The 18809-nt window shown below is 49.8% G+C and overlaps 1 protein-coding gene across 1 annotated transcript; it reads right to left on the bottom strand.

The window, feature by feature from the left end:
- Nucleotides 1-3225: 3225 nt before the first annotated feature.
- On the bottom strand, nt 3226-18607 carry BSPRY (B-box and SPRY domain containing). Its single transcript, XM_049784765.1, is given in 8 exon segments — nt 3226-3764; nt 5646-5685; nt 5687-5758; nt 9502-9521; nt 10812-10980; nt 10982-11047; nt 13999-14097; nt 18413-18607. Coding segments are annotated over 8 exon segments (1200 nt in total).
- Nucleotides 18608-18809: the final 202 nt, after the last annotated feature.

The raw sequence follows: 18809 nt of genomic DNA, 5'->3' as shown, positions 1-18809 counted from the left end.
CTGAGCTTTGGCCTCTTCCCAGCGTCTTTACTGTGTTTTCTGAATATAAAGCGGGGATTCAGGCCCGTGCTCCCATACGCCAGCTCCTGGGATCTTAGACATTCATGTGTTCTACCTGCGCTCTACCAGGGGCCCCTCTAACTTCCAAATTGGGCATTTCCAGGCCCCATTTCTGTGGCACTATCTACATAAATCCAAACATGCACAAAAGGGAAAACGGGGCTCTGTTAAGCCCTGGAGCCTGGAAGAACTTAGTTTGAAAATCAGGGTGCTGGGGCTGGAGCAATAGCACAGCAGTAGGGCGTTTGCCTTGCACACAGCCCACCCGGACTAACCTGGGTTCGATACCCAGCATCCCATATGGTTCCCTGAGCTTGCCAAGAGTGATTTGAGTGCAGACCCAGGAGTAACCCAAGTGCCGGGTGTGGCCCAAAAAAAACAAAAACAAAATTTAGGGTGCTGGGGTGGAGTGGTAGTACAGTGGGTAGGGTACTTGTCAAGTGTGGCCCCAAAACAAATCAAGCCAAAACAACAACAAAAAAACCCCAAAATTAGGGAACTCAGCCATGCTGTAGGAAGGCTGTCTGCTAGGCCCATATAATCTGAGATTTTAGACCAGAGGCAGTTGGTTGAGAAATAAACTTGCCCTATATATTAGGGCTGAACATCAGAAAAGTGGGGTGGGAGGAGTGATGCCCCACACAACCAATGAGAGGGGTCTGGAGAGTTAGCTCAGGGCTGATCACATGCATCACTTGTCCCCCAAGTCAGAGGTGATTCCTAGCACAGAGCCCAGAGTAGCCCCTGGAATGGCCACCAAACAAAACAAGTGACATGAGGGAAGGGAGTCAGGGATTAGGTAGCCTGCTGAGGCTCCAGCTTGTTTGGGGTTCTTTTTTTTTGTTTTTGGTTTTTGGGCCACACCTGGCGGTGCTCAGGGGTTACTCCTGGCTGTCTGCTCAGAAATAGCTCCTGGCAGGCATGGGAGACCATATGGGACACCGGGATTCGAACCAACCACCTTTGGTCTTGGATCAGCTGCTTGTAAGGCAAACACCGCTGTGCTATCTCTCCGGGCCCTTGTTTGGGGTTCTAATTAAGACTCCCTTGACTTCAAAGCCTTTTAACCAAGCATTGAGGCCCAGTCATTGCTGGGTTGATCAGGGAAGAATACTCACAGCACTCTCAGGAGCATCGGGGAAGAAAGTCCAGGGAACAGATTAGAGCTCGAGGTGGTGGGGAAAGAGTTGTTGGAGGTAGGAGCTTGTGCTTTCAAGTTCCAAGTTCTTAGTACAGGGCTTGCCTTGCTATTCAGCTGATCTGATTGGACCCTTGGCACCACCTATGGTCCCCTGAACACCCAAGTAACCAAGTAACTCCTGAACAGACTGGGAGTAGCCCCCAAACTGCTAATGGTTATGGTCTGGTTATGGTCCCCAATACCCTCACATTCCATGCCTCTTCCTGCCTTTGCTTATTTGGCATTTCCACTGGGTAAAATTTATTCACTGGATGTATGTCCTTGCCCTGTGCTAGTCACAGATCAGCATAGGTGAAAACCAGACAGGGTACAGAGTTTATGTTCTGGTGCCAGCATCTGGAAAGAGTCCTGGGCTAGACCCTGGAGCTGGCATTTAGATGGACAGATAAAGGGCAGCCTGAGTGGCAAAGATGTTGGGGAGCACAGCCTAGGGCCTTGTGGTGCTCAGAGGAGAACCTGGGTCAGCTCAGGTGTTTGGTTAAAGGCTATACCAGGCAAAAGAAGGGAAGTTCTTTTCTGACTTGGCTGAGCCTCTTTCAGGTGTGCTTGCCTTGTGTCCAGTGCTAAGGTCAGGCAATCTGTTGAGAATTCCCAGGTACCAGGTAGTGAGGGATAGGATCTTGAGTCACAGACTCTGCTTAAGGATCTTGGAAATCAACTCAACCCCAAATAGTTGCCAGCTGTCTATATACTGGTTTCATATTGCCTGGCATTTCACATGTCTTAAGACTGGGAAGAGGCCAGGATGGAGCTCAGCAGTTGGCATTTACATTGCATATGTATGGCCCTGGGTTTGACCCTCAGCACTGCTGCCATTTAAAAAAAAAAAGTGATAGGACTCCAGCCTTCACCTTTGGGCCCAGAAGCCTGTGGTGGCTGGTCCACATGTTGCCAGAGGACTCAGAGTGAGTTACTATATGTGACCATTCAGGAGAGCAGGATGGGGTAACCGTCAGTCCTGAGACGGTCCTGTCTCCAGGCACTCAACTGCTACCTTGCATATTTCAAGGTATGAGGACACAGACAGGAAGACAATAGTAGGCTGGCAAACGCATGTCTGATTTCCAAGTTGGCACTGGGTGTGGTAGACAAGGACAGCACACAGCAGCTGCCTATTCCCAGAAAGGGACCTGGAATCCATGTGTTCACTTTCAAACCTTTTAATCACCCCAAGGCTAGCTCTCTTCCTCCCTCTGCTCTTTCTGGCTTGCAGCCCTTACCTGGTCTTCACCTTATGTTTGAGACAGGGTAGTCAACAGAAGCTGGGGAGTTCCTCCCTGTTTCCACAGTAGGAACAAACTGGGGCACAGTGGTCATGGCTAAGACAGAACAGCTGCTGAAGGTATTGCTGCTGGTGACACAGAGAAAGGCTCCCCTGGGATTTCTGCTGGTCTGGGCAGGGGCAGTGTGAGGACCTGGACCTTACAAGACCCCAGGCCAGCCTGGCAGAACCTCAAAGTCTTCCAAAGATGCCTAGAGTCTTCTGTTGTCCTTGCATTATAAAAATATAGCACTTCTTTGTATGCCCCATTGTGAAAAGATCAGAGAATCAGTGTTGATGATTTTTCCACCACCATTTTATAGCCCAAGAATTGCTCCTCCGATGTTGGTTGCTTGGACAGGAGGCCGAAGCCAATCCTCCCCAGGGTCCACCATATGTACCCAGCTATTTGTCCATCCACCCATTCATTGTCCATCCTCTCTTACCAAATATCTAGCATGTGCCCTCTGTGCACAAGGTACCATGCCTGATGCTCAGGATATCAGGGTGAACCAGTGCCTCCAAGAAGCAGACACATGACTGATCTGGAGGGTAGGCTCCTCTGAACATCAGCATTTCACCCAGACCTGAAATAGCCCCTGCCTACCACCTTCCTCCAAAACCTGCTCAGGTCACCCTTGAGAAAAAGGAGACACTGGGTTTAAGTGGTGGTGAAGAGTAGAGTAGCAAAAGTACTGTGGGGTCAGCGAACGATGGAGATGCTTTGGTCAGCCACAGCGAAGACAGGGAAGAGGGGCCCTGAGAAGGCAGCGTGATGAGAGTGTAGCACCATACCCGAGGCTGGCTCGTAGAAGAGAAGTTCCTGGGCCTGCAGGTCCAGTAAAACCCCCAGCTGGACAGGCGCGCGCAGCAGATCCAGTGGCTCGTGCTGCCCATCGTGTGAGAAACGGAATTCCTGGTCGTAGCGGGAGAATACCCAGGAGAAGGCATTGTGGCCCAGCCTCGAGTCACTGCCCGAGCCTTTGCGAGGAAGCTGACCTAGAGCCACCCCCACCTTATAGGCACAGCTACTACGCACGTCCACAGTCCAGGCATGCAGGCCAGCCTGAAAGGAGGTGGCTGCCAGGGCGTTAGGCCAATGGTCAAAGCGCTGTGGGCTGTCTGCACATGCCTTGGACTTCTTGGCGGTGAAGGTCAGGGTCTTCTGGTCGGCTGACAGCTGCAGGAAGGGGCTGGTGGTCCTCTCGTCAATGTGTACATCCTCTGTGCCTGCCAGAGAGCAGACTGAGTGACCTGCCCTGAGCCTCCCACACATCTCTGCCTCGGTTCCTGTTTATAAAATGGGCTCACAACAGAATTGACCCCAGGGTGGGGTGAGAGGACCAAATGAGAGGATACTTGGGAAATGTCTGGTTCTGAAACTGGTGGTCATGACCTCATCTTGCAGAATTGCAGGTGGGGGAGGAGGGTCACACACACTTGAAAAAGCTGGCAACTATAAAAGGATTCTGGGTGTGCAAAGACCAAGTATTATGTTCAACTTAAATGGGGTGTGAAGTCCAAGTTTTTCTGGCAGCGCACATCTTTGCTACATTTTTTTGTTTTTTGGTTTGTTTGTTTTGGGGCCACAGCTGGCAAACTGTTACTCCTGGCTCCACAGTTAGGATTATTATTGGTAGGGCCTTGGGGGACATATGGGATAATGCGGATAGAAGCCACGGTACAAGGCAAAGGCAAATGTCCTACTTGCGTGTACTATTGCATTGGTCCCTCTGCTACATTTATCAAATGAAAAGAAGTCACATGAGGAAAAATTGAAATATAGGTGCTCCACAAATTGTAGCCTTGACAAACATTGTTCTGAGTAGACAAAGTCCCTCACCAGTAAAGTCAGAGCTGTAAGCCCTGGGCAGGGTCCATAATGAAGGGACCCATATTTTGTTCTTGCACCGAGCCTGTCCCTGCTCATACCCCACTCCCAGTGATGTACAAACTCAAGATCAGAGATGAGCATCTGACAGGGCCAATCCCAACCCTACTAATAATGAGGCACAAATAGCAGAATCGAGTGGACAAGCTACAAACTGATTCTGAATTCCAAGGAAAATATTCACTGGGGGGGCCGGGCGGTGGCGCAAGAGGTAAGGTGCCTGCCTTGCCTGCGCTAGCCTTGGACGGACCGCGGTTCGATCCCCCGGTGTCCCATATGGTCCCCCAAGCCAGGAGCGACTTCTGAGCGCATAGCCAGGAGTAACCCCTGAGCGTTACCGGGTGTGGCCCAAAAAAAAAAATTCACTGGGGAAGGGGAATAAAAACAGTCCAGGGCTGAAGAAATAGTATGAACATGGAAGTTCTTGCCTAGCAGGCAGCTTTGCAGCTTGCAACCCTGCTTCTTGGAATTCTGGCACAGCATATGATCTCCCAAGCACTGCCAGGAGTGATCCCTGAGCACAGAATCAGGTGTAATCCCCGATCACCACAGGGTTTGGTCCAAACACCCATCCCTTTCCCCGCAAAAAAACAGTCCACAGGCCAGAGAGAGAATACAGGAGTAAAGTGCTTACCTGACATGCAGTTGCCCCTGCTTCAATCCCCAGCATCCCATAAGGACCCTCAAGTACCACCAGGAGTGATCCTTGAGCACAGAGCCAGGAATAGCCCTTTAGGACTTCCAGGTAAGACCCTAAACCAACCTACAACAAATATCTTGTCCACTTCAGGAGGTGCCTGCTTTGAAAACAGGAATTCTGGGAAGCAAGTAGTTATGCCTTATTGACATTGGTACCTCAGTCTGCCATGGAGACAGGCCCAGGACCAGCCTGTTTGTAGAGTAACCAGTAGCCATGTCTCAGTCCAGCTGCTGGCCAGCAGGTCATCAGGTTCCATCTACTTAGGGAAGCTCCATTGCCAAGAATTGGCAGTATGGTAGGAGGTGAGCAAAGCACGTGCTGCATAGGCTCTAGATTTTTTTTAGGTCACCCACAGCACAGGTAACTCTGGAAGGTCCCAGCCCTGCTCCTCCCAGTCCAGGCTCTCACTCCCATCCAGGCTCCCATTCTTCCCGACCAGCCCTGACCATCCCACTACCAGCAACAGCAGAAATGGCTACATCAGCCCATGAGCCCTGTGTAATGTGGGCATCTCATAACCTGAGAGGGGATCCCAGGAGGGCAGTCACCCAGAGTTGGGTCAGCAGCGGGCTCCCGAATGCACTTCTCATTGAAGTTTAACTTATCTGATTCTTGGGGATCCAAAATACCTTCGGCTGTTCAGTCCTTTATGCAGAGAGAAAGACAGGAAATGAGCAGGGTCTGGAAACAGATCTGGACCCATGCAGGGCAATGGAGGAGAGCGACGTAAAATCTTCTACAGCTGGTGGACAGACAGTACAAGGACTAGGGTGCCACCCACCCCAGTTTAAAACAGCAATAACAAAGAGGAGGGTGAATCACCCCCCACTATAAGAAATCAAGACTCCCTAGTGAGGGGCTGAAGAGACAGTGCAGGATAGTTAAGGCTCTTGCCTTGCATGTAGCCAACCTTAATTCAATCCTCAGCACTGCATATGGTCTCAAGCCCTGTCAGGAGTAAACCCTGAGCACCACTGAATACAGATGCAAGGACAAATGAAAGAGACCAGAAGAGGATGGTTGGGTATGTAGCTCAGTCAAAGAATGCAAACCTTGTCCTTGTGAGGCCATTGATACATTCTGGCTACATGCATACATCCATCCTACATACATACATACGAGACCAGAGAGATGGGTGGAGACAGAGCAGGAACACTTTAGATTTTGAGCACTGGAAGAGGGCATGCAGGCGCTTGCCTTGCATGCAGCCTACATGGGCTCAAATTCCCAGAACCAATATAGTCCCCACCCCAGGGAGATCGCTGAGAGGAGAGACAGGAGTAAGCCTCTGAGGACTTCCAGGTGTAGCCCTTAAAGTAAATAAAACAAAACAAAAACTCAAAACCAAACAGATTTCAGCAACATTTGAATGTGAACTGTATATTAGATAAGGGTATTTTAGCAAGTGGGTACTACATTTGCCATGCATGCTGACCGACAGGGTTCAATTTCCAGCATCCCATATGGTTCTGAGAACCTGCCAAGAGTAATTTCTGAGCACCAGATCCAGGAGTAAACCACTGGAGTACTACAGGGTTGTAGCCCAAAAAACACATCAACATCCCACCACCCCACAAAATTAGGTTATATTTTGGGGTCAAGAGTGATAACAGAGCAGGTAATTTCTAAGCACCATTGGATGTGGCCCCCAATATATAAATAAATAAAAATTTAGATAAGGGCATTTATAATATTAACACAACCAGATTTCCTGAATTTAATCATTTTTCTGGGTTATTTACAAGAACACCTTTGTTTATGGGTGATACATGCTGAAGAATTTAGTGTAAAAGTTCATAGTTTCTGCAACTTCACTCTTCAGTAGTCAGAAATCAACTTTTCCATATACTCTTGGTAGCTGGGAAAAGAGAACTAGATGGGGTACACATGTGACAGAAGGTTAGCAATTAGAATTTGATGGTGGTGTTTATTTACCAAGCTCCCAACTTTCTGTAAATTTTAATTATGTTGGAACAAAAATTAGAAACCAGAAAAAAAATTGTATTTCAAAACTCACATCAAGGCAAGACAGTCTAGTTGGTTAGGTGCTTGCCTTGCCACATAATAGGCCCAGGGGAATCTCCAGAGTGAGTGACCTTGAACACTACCAGAGCAGCCCAAATTCCCCCCCCCCAAAAAAAAAAAAACTAAAAATAAAAAACCTCAATCAGTTTGGCAGCTGGACTGACTGAAATGAGACAGATGAGGAAGTGAAACAGCTAAATTGCAAAGCTGTTGGAGGGGAAAGTGCCATGCGAAACACAGAGGGTGTGGGTCTGGTTCCCTTCACTCAGGTTTACCAGGCAATGTCTATCAGATTTCCCCAAAGGGAGAAAAATCTCCGTGTTCTTATAACCGAAAGATTCCCAGATAGTCTGATGAGTTACATGTAGGCAATATGTCTAAATTTTAAAGAACAAACTCTGAAACCCACATACCCCTTCTCATTTTGGTTTTGCTTGGTTTCAGTCTTTGAACCACACCCAGCAGTGCTAGGGTTTCCTTCTGGCTCTGTGCTCAAGGATCACTTTTTTTTTTTTTGTTTTTGGGTTCATAACCCAGTGGCCGCTCAGGGATTACTTCTGGCTCTAAGCTCATAATCACTCCTGTAGGGCATGGGCACCATTATGGAGATGCCAGGATTCGAACCCACCTGTCTTGCCTGGATTGGCTGTGTGTAAGGCAAACGCCCTACCGCTGTTGCCCTACCACTGTGCTGTCTCTCTGGTCCCTCGGGGATCACTCTTGGTGGTAGTTGGAAGAACTATATGGGATGCCCAAGATGGAAACCTGGATTGAATACATGCAAGGCAAACCAACCTACCCACTGTACTATCTCTCCAACCAAGTCCTCCCATACTCTTCTCTAATTCCATATAGTAGAGTCCATAGATACTCAGCTATCAAACTAATGACTAAAGGGTATGGGATGAAAAATGATGATGAAAACTCATTATTATATTTTGGAGGGTGATACCTGGTGGTGCTCAGGGGTTACTTTTTTTGTTTTGTTTGTTTTGTTTTGGGGCCATACCTGGTGGCACGCAGGTGTTACTCCTGACTCTGCACTCATAAATTTCTGTGCTCAGAAATTTGCTCCTGGCAGGCTCTAGGGGACCATATGGAGTGTGGGGATCAAAACCCCAGGTTCTGTCCCAGGGTTGGCAGCATGCAATGCAAATGTCCCACCCCACTGTGCTAGGACATAGGACATTTACTAAGCATATGGCCATTCTGGATTTGATCCTCAGCACCCCATATGGTCCCCTGAGCCTGCCAGGAGTGATCCCTAGATATAGAGCCAGTTGTAAGTCCTGAGCAAAGTGGATGTGACCCCAAAACAAAAATTTTTTGGAATCAGGGATGTTGGTTAGTGGCAGACATACTTTGCATATAAGATCCTGGATTCAATTCCTGAACACATCATGCATGTCTCTCTCTCTCTCTCTCTCTCTCTCTCTCTCTCTCTCTCTCTCTCTCTCTCTCTCTCTCTCTCTCTCTCTCTCTCTCTCACACCACACACACACCACCCCTCCTCACCCCACTAAAATAAGGAATTTCCTTATCTGCAAAAATCTTCTTGACTGCTTTCTCAGCATTTGGCTCCTTTCAGGACCCAGATAGGGCCTGGCGTTTGGACTTTGTTCTATCATAATTAGAAATGCCAACTGATGTGAGTATCTGAGGTGCTTCTATCAGGGAAAGGTGGTGTGTGGGAGAGAAGACAGAGATTGTACAGGGGTCAGGTGTGAGTTTGAGTCTTATGTTCAGTCAGAGTCGGCTTTGGCACATCCTTTCCCCTCTCTATTGAGTGACTGTGCAATTTTGTTTGTTTGTTTGTTTTAGAAGATGGAATTACACCTGCAGTGGTTAGGGGACTCTGCAGTGCCGGCGATTGAACCCAGCCTCCTACATGCAGTACATATACTCAGTCTCCCAAGTCATCTTCCCAAGTCCCAGAGGGTATGATTTACTTTACTTTCAATTTTCAATTTTGTTTGGGGTCATAACAGGCCTTACTTCTGACTCTGCACTCATGGATCATTTCTGGTGGTGCTCAGTGAACCATATGGGATGCCAGGGATCAAGCCCAGGTCAGCATGTGCAAACTAAGTGCCCTACCCCTGTGCTATTGTTCTGGGCTCCAAGATGGTGAATTTTTAGTAAGGGACACTGAAGGAAATCCCAGGACAGTGTGTGATTCCTAAATATCCCTTTCATTTCTCAGCACCTGACTCCCAGCAGTTCTCAAGGCAGAGGCAGGAAGGCACCCCTGACAAGGACACCCCTGGTTCTGGGGCCTTATCTGGGTGCAGCAGAGCATGAAAGCAGTAGGTGGTGACTGCTTTGCCACCCCCCACGGTGATCACCAGGGTCAGTGCTATCACCCGCTCAAAAATCTCCTCTCCTTTGCTGTGAAAAGAAGAAAAAAGCGTCAGGCTCAGTGACACATCCCAAAAGGCAGTCACACAGGAATATATTCAACCCACACAAAGCAAGCCCCATGGCAGACTCTAGTAGATACTGTTTCCTCCTCTCCTCTTCAAACGCCTGCATCAAAAGTCCTCCCTCACCGCCACTCCTCCATCTCCTACTCAATAAATCAGCCGTCTCTGCACCCATAAAGTCCTGTTTCCCTTCTCTTGAAGATAGGAAAACCTTTAGTGCCTCAACATTCCACCGTCCCCTCCCCTCCATCAAGCTAGCCAGCCCCAAACTGCCTGGACTTCTGACCCTTCTATGAGATGGTCCCATGCTGGGCACCTGAGGGGACTAAATGAATACACAATGGAGGGCCACACCAAGAATACTGCCATCCTGACTCTGCAGTGAGACAGCTCAGTTAGGTCCACATTGGCATTTCTCTGCGGGTGCCCAGATACCTACTGTCCCCAATCCTCCTGAAACTGCACCTGTCAGTGTAGCTACAGAAATCACTTAGAAAGAACAGATGCCTTTTATGGAGGGCTCTTCATTGTTTCCAGGTGAGCTGTCTTTACACTGTATGTGCAACCCCAAGTTCTGCCAAGTACAGGGTTCTCTCTAAGAGCTTTGGAACCCTCTCTACTCCACCCACCCTGGCTTCCTTAGATACACCTTTCAGATCTCAGTTTTTAAGTCACTTTATTCAGGAAGCCTTCCCTGATTATCTCTCCCCTTAAGCCCAGAACCTACACCCCTAGTGATGGGTCTTTTGATCCCAATGGAGTGACGGCATAAATCCCTCTCTATATCCTATTGATCAGTGTAAGTGCTTGTCTCCTTCAGGAGAATATAAATCACCAACAGCTGCCCCCTATAACTGCACTGCACAGTGCTTAGCATGCATCAGGTACTTGGAATTTGCTCACTACTAAAAGTTCTCAGATGCTAACAAAGGAATCCCAATACAGTCGGATTTCCCCTGCCTCATTCCTGCTCCAAACAGGACTCTGTTGTTTGTTTGTTTTGGCCATACCTGGTGGCACTCAGGTGTTACTCCTGGCTCTAAACTCATAATTACTTCTGGCAAGCTCGGGGGACCATATGGGGTGCTGGAAATCAAACCCGGGTCCTTCCTAGGTCAGCAGCATGCATGGCAATGCCCCATCCCACTGTACTATCACTCCAGTTCCCCCAATCACTCTCTCCCCACCTCCTGCCTACCACCAGAATTCTCAGGGTTCTGGAATGGTAGGTGCCTTCCACTGGACCTGACTTACAATCAGCTGGAGGTCATTCAGTTGGGTGAGCATGCCCACCAGGCTGGTACGGATGGCATTGAGCTTCTGCAGAGCCTCGTTCCAGTGGGCGCGCTGTGTCAAGATGCTCTGGTGGACCCGCTCCTCTTACCCCATGACCTCTTCCAGCAGCCTCTGCTCTTCATTCCTTGCACAGACTCTGCACAAGCCCTAGGCGCTGAATGACCAGCTCCCTCGCGGCACTGGCTGTGCTCTAGGGATCAGACAAAAAGGTGGATCTAGGCTCAGCAAGAGCATGACAGAGATGAATTAGTTACGTGGGCCAGGGGCAAAGTAATGGGAGAAACTATGCATAAGTCATTCTGGTCCTACTATGTTCCAAATCCAGGACTCAAAATTTAGGCCACAGAAATCCAAGATCAGACATTCAGACCCTATCTCATGGAGCCAGGACACCAGAAGACAGTTATTGGGAGTAACTAGACCCAAGCAGGGAATATAAAGGTCAAAGAATCATAGAGCTACAGAACAGAAGTTCTAAAAGGAAAAAATAATTTGCTGACAGGATTAATATCAGCAATGTTCCATTTAAACTTGGACCTGAAGGAAAAAAATTGTGTTTTACTTTTGGGAGGACCAAACCTGGCAGAAAATCAGGGCTTACTCCTGGCTCTGCACTCAGGTATCACTCCTGGTGGTGGTTGGGGGATGCTATAGGGGCCAAGGATCAACCTGGGTCTGTCCTACATTCTTACTAGCTCTTTGGTCCCAAGTTTGTGATTTGCTTTGGAATTTTATTTTCATTTCAATTATAATATTTATAAATAAGGGAATACTAAAAATATTTACAATCAGAAGTATTTCCTGTCTTGTTTTGTTGTTGTTGTTGTTGTTGTTGTTCTTTGTTTTGGGGCCACATGCGGTGACTCTCAGGGGTTACTCCTGGCTATGTGCTCAGAAATTGCTCCTGTCTCGGGGGACCATATGGGACACTGGGGATCGAACCGAAGTCCGTCCTGGGTCAGCCACGTGCAAGGCAAATGTCTACCACTGTGCTATCGCTCCAGCCCCTTGTCAAATGCTTTCTTTTGTGTGTGTGTGTGTGTGTGTGTGTGTGGTTTTTGGGTCACACCCGGCAGTGCTTCAGGGGTTATTCCTGGCTCCATGCTCAGAAATTGCTCCTGGCAGGCACGGGGGACCATATGGGACGCTGGGATTCGAACCGATGACCTTCTGCAAGAAAGGCAAACTCCTTACCTCCATGCTATCTCTCCGGCCCCATCAAATGCTTTTTAACTTACCCAAATAGGCCAAGTCCCTATGCAGTATTGGGTAAGGATGTGTCCTATCCCTCTTTTACTCCAGGCCCTTGACTGTGTCCTGTTGCCTTCCTGTTTGCTTCTGTGCTTCTGCTACGACCACAAAGGCCTTTTTGCTGCTCATCCAACATACCAACATCAGCTTCCCCCTTCTGGTCTTTATTTTATTTTATTTGTTTTTGTTTTGGACCATACCCGGCAGCACTCAGGGGTTACTCCTGGCTCTATGCTCAGAAATCGCTCCTGGCAGGCTCGTGGGACCATATGGGATGCCAGGTGGGATTCGAACCACCGACCTTCCTCATGCAAGGCAAACGCCCTACCTCCATGCCATCTCTCCAGTCTGCCCTTCTGGTCTTTAAACTAAAGATTCCTTCTTTCTAAAACATTCCACCCCTCAGAAGCATGGCCCATTCACTCTCTCACCTCCTCACAATTTAGGAAAATGTCAGTCTTATATTTTGCAAGGGGAGGGAGTGGGAAACATGCAGTGCCAGGGATCTAACTAAAGTAGACCATATTCAAGGCAGGTACCTTAATCTCTCTGCACTGTCTCTCTGGTCCTGCTACATAGCTTTTATATAACACTATTAAGGTCTTTGCCAGTACAAGAAGACAAGAAAATTCAAAAGATGAGGAAAGTGAGAAGAGAGGGAATGAAAAAGAGAAATCATTGATCAGGGAGACAGAGATGGCAAAAATTAGCTGTCTGCTATAGCTTCTGAGATACTCCTATGTTCTGCAGGAAATTCCTTGTTTTGCTGATGCTCCTTCAACTAGTATGAGTTCTGTGCCATGCCATCACAATGCTCTTGACATGCATGATAGTGCAAGGGATATGACACTGGCTTTGCAGTTGACGTGGGGTTCAAGCTCTGGCATTCCATTATGTTCTTCCAAGTCTACCATAAGTGATTGTTGAACACAAAGCTAGGGTTAAGCTCTGAGCACCACTAAATGTGACTCCCCTCAAAGAAGCCCAAAACAATAGAGTCTAGATAAGGTCAGTGATGAGCCTGGCCCCTGAACTCTGCTGGATGAGGCAAGGATGCTCAGGAAGATATCCAAAGCATCTGCAGGGCATAGTGAGAGTGAAGAGGCAGTGGAGGCAATTACTGCTGAGAAGACTCATAAGGCACTTATAGCTGGTCCCCCTTTGACCCTCAACTCTTTGTATGATCCCCTGATCACAGAGCTAGGAGTGAGCCCTGGGTATGACTCCAAAATAAACAGAAAACCAACCAAACAAAACACTCCATGTTAAATTACCTGATTTATTTATTTAGGGTGGATCACACTTAGCTGTGCTCAGTATCCCTGGCTTTGCATTCAGGGATGACTCCTGGCAGCCTGGAAGGGTTCAGGGAACCACTTGGGATGCTGGGTATAGAACCTAAGTCAATTGCATGCAAGTCAAGAGCCCTAACTTGAGAGATGCTGAACTACCTCTCTCCCCATGCCTGGTTTATTTATATTCCTGAAGCTGACCATCAAATTAGATGGTAAACAATTGTCCCTCCTGAGATCCCATACCCAAGAAAGCGGTTTAGTTGAGAAATCACATGACTCACAAGTGTGAAGTACTGGGTTTGACACCTAGTCTCATTGTCCCTGACCCACCCCACCCCCACTTTAAACACATGCATAAACTTTTTTTTTTTGTAAGTCTTTGCACTCAGGGTGGTACTGGCAGCAGTCTGGTCTGCCCATGTGGTGGAACCAGGGCTCTGAGAATGGAAACCATTCTGCTGGTGCTGCTAGCTAGTGAGTAGCAAACATAATGAGGCTCCAAGGTTGGGGCCTTGAAGGTCTGAATCCTAAAGGTGGGGTTGCTATCCTAGGTCAGGGCCCAGAGGAGAGGAAGGAAAGTAATAGAACTACCTACCAATACTCTTTGGTTTTTCCTTGGCAAGACCTCTGCCATATACTTTGTGATGCTGGCACTCTGCAGCTGCAACCACTCACACTGGTCCACAATCTTGTTCTGCAACATAAACCATACGGTGGCCTTCAGACTCTGCAGGCCCATTTGTGCTAGTTTAGTGATCTTCTCTTTAACCCTGCTCAACTCCCCATGCCAGTGGGCATACTCTGACCTCACTGCTGGAAAACAAAACAAAACAAAACAAATAAACAAAAAAAAAACCCTTACATCCCAGATGCTTTCCACTCCCATCCCTCTTCCTGGTACTAGGGGTCACCAGAACCACACTCAGTAGTGCTGGAGCACTGAGCCCCTTCGCAGGGCTGGAGAGAGTTCGAAAAGTTAGGGCCAAGTGTGAGGAGTCAGTGAGCTGGTGGGGACAGGAGGACTTGAGCGTGTGCAGGAAAGAGGTTATGATCATGGCCAAAAGAGAAGCAGGCTCAGTGCTACAGCACTTCTCTTGGTGTGAGGTCCTGGGTTCTATTCCTCACACAGCAATCAATCAATAAATAAAAGGCTCTTGGGAGCCAAGGAGATAACTCACAGGGCATCCTCCAGGTTCCAAACTCAGTATCTAGCACTACTGAGGTTGGTCCTGGTGACCCCTAGTGCCATTTGCCACTCCTCTGAAATCTGTCTCTTATGGCTGCTTTTCGTTATCCCATTCCTGCTGGTCTACCCATATGGCAATTCTTTTCTTGGGAGCACTGTTAAACTTTTTAGCCAGGTTAGTATTCTTGAACCATCCCAAACATCCTCACCCTAATTATTCCTGCTCCTTTCACAAGGAAATCAGATGAGGTCCTAGCCCAGCTCAGGACCCCCCCCCCCCCAGGGGCCCCACTACTGACCTGAGATTTTACAGCCTCAGAGGGCTCTGCCTATCTTTGACATGCTGCCCTCCCTCTGCCTCCCACTTTACTCAGCTCCTTTATGCTCCAGAAACACTCTAATCCTTTCTGGCCCAGAGTGCCCTGAACCTGCTGTTTCCTCTCTCCATTGGCAAGCGTGCACACACGCGCACATGCATACAGTCTCACCCCCCCAGACTTACATATGCTTTCAAACACACACACTTATACACACATACATACACTCTCAGTCCCATACAATTAGTCACATATATTCTCTCGCACATACATTCCCTTCCCTCCCCTCCTTCATAAGTCTTCTCTGACTAACCTCACTTGACTTCTTTTTCCTTGTTTGGAGTTTTTAGCCCCCACTCTGCCATGCTCTCAGTTGTTCCTTGTAATGCTCAGTAGACCAATGCAGTGCCAGGGGCCAAGTCAGGATTTTCGCATACAAAACCTATGCTTGGCCTTTTGAGCCTCTTTCCTGGCCCCATCTGGCTTATTTTCCTCCTTCATGCTGTGGGCATGCTTACTTTCTTTCGTCTTTCCCCAAACCCTAATATCTGAATACCCCCCTTTTTTTGGCTTTTGCGTCACACCCGGCAGCGCTCAGGGGTTACTCCTGGCTGTACAATCAGAAATCACTCCTGGCAGGCTCGGGGGACCATATGGGATGCCGGGATTTGAACCACCAACCTTCTGCATGCAAGGCAAATGCTTACCTCCATGCTATATCTCTTTTTCTGAGTAGTTCTCCACATCCACTACCTAGAAGAAAGTTCCTCCACCCAGACAGTCCAGAACAAATATTTGGTGAATGAGTTACCACCCACTTCCTGACCACAAGAGACTGTGGCTCACAGTGCCCAGAGCTGTGAGCAGCCCCTATGAGAACAGGGGAGGGAGTTGCAATGAAGATGCCACTCCCACAGAGGGGAGTTTACCAAGAGTGACCCAGCCAGGCACCTGCTGCCTCACTCCATTTCTTGGAGTAACAGAATTCCTTCCAATAGCAACCCTTCTACTATTTTCACTTTGGTCACCTCTTCTGGGAAGTACCTGTAAATCCCCCCTCCATTCTCCAACTAGTTATAATGGAGTTGAGGACGCTGTGATCACCCTACCCCACAGGTAGTGGGGACACTGGCTTCTGGAAAGCTAGAGGCCTGGCTCCAGGAGCTTTTTGAAAGTTATTGAGCTGGCATTGCCTTTGCCAAGATCACACTCTTGCCCTCAGGCAAAACTTTTTTGACTCACAGGAGTAACCCACCAGGAAGGAACAAAAACCACAAACTGGGCCCAGGCAGCGGCTTAAGTGAGACATCACAAACCTTACATGTGTGAGGCCCTGGGTTAGAGCACTCACACTGCATGGTCCCCAGAACACAGCTGTGTGAGATCCTGGTGACCTAAGCATGATTGTGTGTTTGGCATGGGTCTCAGAACCATAATAACAATCTATGCAGATCTGGAGGGCAGGTCAGGGAGATGGCTTGAATGGCTGGAGTTCATGTGGTCTGGGTTTCATCCCCAGCACCATATGGTCCCTGAGCACTACTGGGAATGATCCTCCAACACAAACCATGAAAAGCTCCAAAGCACCTCTATATAGTTCGTGGTCACAAAACAAAACGGGGGGTAAGGGGGCAGAGAACATTTGCCTTCCACGAGGTCAACCTGAGTTTGATCCCCAGCATGCCATATGGTACCCTAAGCACTGCCAGAAAAAAGCCCTGAGAACTTCCAGGTGTGCCCCACTAGAAAAGGGGAGTGATAGGATAGCAGGTAAGACACATACCTTGCATGTAGCCAAGCTGAGTTCCATCCCACCATCTCATTTTGTCCCCCAAGTCCTTCAGGAGCAATTCCTGATTGCAGAGCCAGGAGTAACCCCTGAGCATTATCAGGTATAACACTCTCCCCCCCCCCCAGAAAAAAATACCACAAACAAGGAACAGAAAATAGATCAACAGAATGTGTACATACTTTGCATACAGGAGGTCTGGGTTTGCACCCCAGCACAACAAAACCCTGGAGCAATCCTCCCTGAATGAAGAGCCAGGAGCAAAACCCTGACCATAGCCAGCTGGGTCCCCAAAACCAACAACAACAAAGAAGAGAGCAAGACCTATTTCCCTCTAGGCAAAGGAGTTTGTTTAAGGCTCAGAATCTCACACCAGGCAGGCACACTTTGGCAAGACTTCCCACCCAGATTGACCTTCGCACCACCCACCACCCATTCTCAGCCCCAAGTGGCAACGTTTTTTCCTCTCTCAAGGTTTCATTAAATTGTCACATCACTTCCTCCTTCCAACTACTGAAACAGACAAAACTGTGCTTTCCTCTGGTCCAGCCAATGATTCCCCAGGGACAGCCCCTGAGCATGCTAGCAATGGAAGAGTCTCCAACCACCCTGATCTAGGCCTCCATTTTCCCATCTGAAAAATGGAGGCAGGATCCTGCTTGGGATGGGATGAAGGAACAGGCACTGAAGTGCTCCTCACACATGCGTGGTTTCTACCCATTCCCATACCACGAGCCACCTTTCCTTTCCTTTCCTCAGCCCTGTCTGTGGTGGACAGTGGTCACAAATCAGATCCATCAGGAGCTTTCAGGTGCCATTCACTGAATCCCTTCCAGGCCACCTGCTCCCGGTCAGGCCTGTTTGCTCCCTTTAGGTAAAGCAGGTAAAGTCCCCAGAGAGGCCCTGAGGCCGCACAGCTGGACAGAAGTTCAGGAGGAGAGAATCAAAGTCTTTAATCAAATCTCAAGGAAATCCCCAGCAGCCAGAGTGTGTGAGTGAGTGAGTGAGTGAGTGAGTGAGTGAGTGAGTGAGTGAGTGAGTGCGTGAGTGCGTGACACTGGACTCTCTGATCTCAGCTGCCCAGAAGAGGGCATCCAAGTGGGAGGATGCCCAGGTGGACAATGCGCCAAGGACCAGCACACCTCCGTCCGGCTCCTCTGCCCCTCCAGGTGAAGAAGAATCCAAGCCCATCCAGAAAGCCCATCCAGGAAGCCAGAAGGGGAGCAAGGCGGGATGTAGGGGTGAGTGTGTGGAACCCACCAAGTGGGGAGTAGCGGTTTCAGGAGATGCGTGAGCTGGGGGAGCCCCTGGAAGTTGGGGTGGAGGGTCCTGGCTCAGCAACCGTTGCTCAGCGGGCCCGTAGCTAGCGTTCTCTCAAGCCAGCACAGAAAGTGCGGCCGGTCCCTAGGTGAGAGGCGCGCTGTCTACACCGCATGCTTGCTCTTCGCGGACTTGGGCTGCAGCTCTCCCCGCAGTGCTCGCTTGTACCGCCCCGAAAGGTGGAGAAGAGCACGGGCTCTTCTTAGGGAGTCGACTAGCTCGGGGAGGTGGGATTCGAACTCAGCCAACCTGACTCCGGAGGCCTCGCCCTTCGCCGCCCGGTGCCGGTGCCGGTGCCAGTGCCGGGAGCCGCTGCTAGTCTGCTCATCCCGGGGCCGGTCCCGAGCGGCTCCCCGCGGCCCTGCGCGCCCCCCTCGCGGCTCCCCCGTTCGCTCACCCGGAGCTCCTCGGCGTGCTCCTCGGCGGGGCGGACGCGGTGGCCCCGACAGCGGCCGCCCGGCCCCACGCAGGCGGCGCACACCGGACGGCGCTCCGAGCCGCAGAACCAGCTCAGGGCCTGGCCGTGCTGCGAGCAGAGCCGGCGAGGGTCGGACTCGGACCCCGGCCCCGGCCCCGCGCTCTCCGCCGACATGGCCGAGGGAGCGCCGGGCGCCGCCGGCTCCATCTGCGCAGGTGGCTGCGGGGCGGGCTGCCCGCGCTCCCCGGGGACGTGGCCTGAGCCCGGCCGAGTCGCCCCTGTACCTGCCGCAGGTGGATGGCGGGCGGGGCTCGCGGACTCCGCCCAGGCCCGCCCCGCCCCGCCCCGCCGGCTCCCCTTCCCGCCCATCATCTCG

This window comes from Suncus etruscus, chromosome 1 (genome assembly GCF_024139225.1).
Source record: "Suncus etruscus isolate mSunEtr1 chromosome 1, mSunEtr1.pri.cur, whole genome shotgun sequence".
Classification (NCBI taxonomy): Eukaryota; Metazoa; Chordata; class Mammalia; order Eulipotyphla; family Soricidae; genus Suncus; species Suncus etruscus.
Note: the sequence above shows the minus strand (reverse complement) of the source record. Positions and strands in the feature narration are given on the sequence as shown.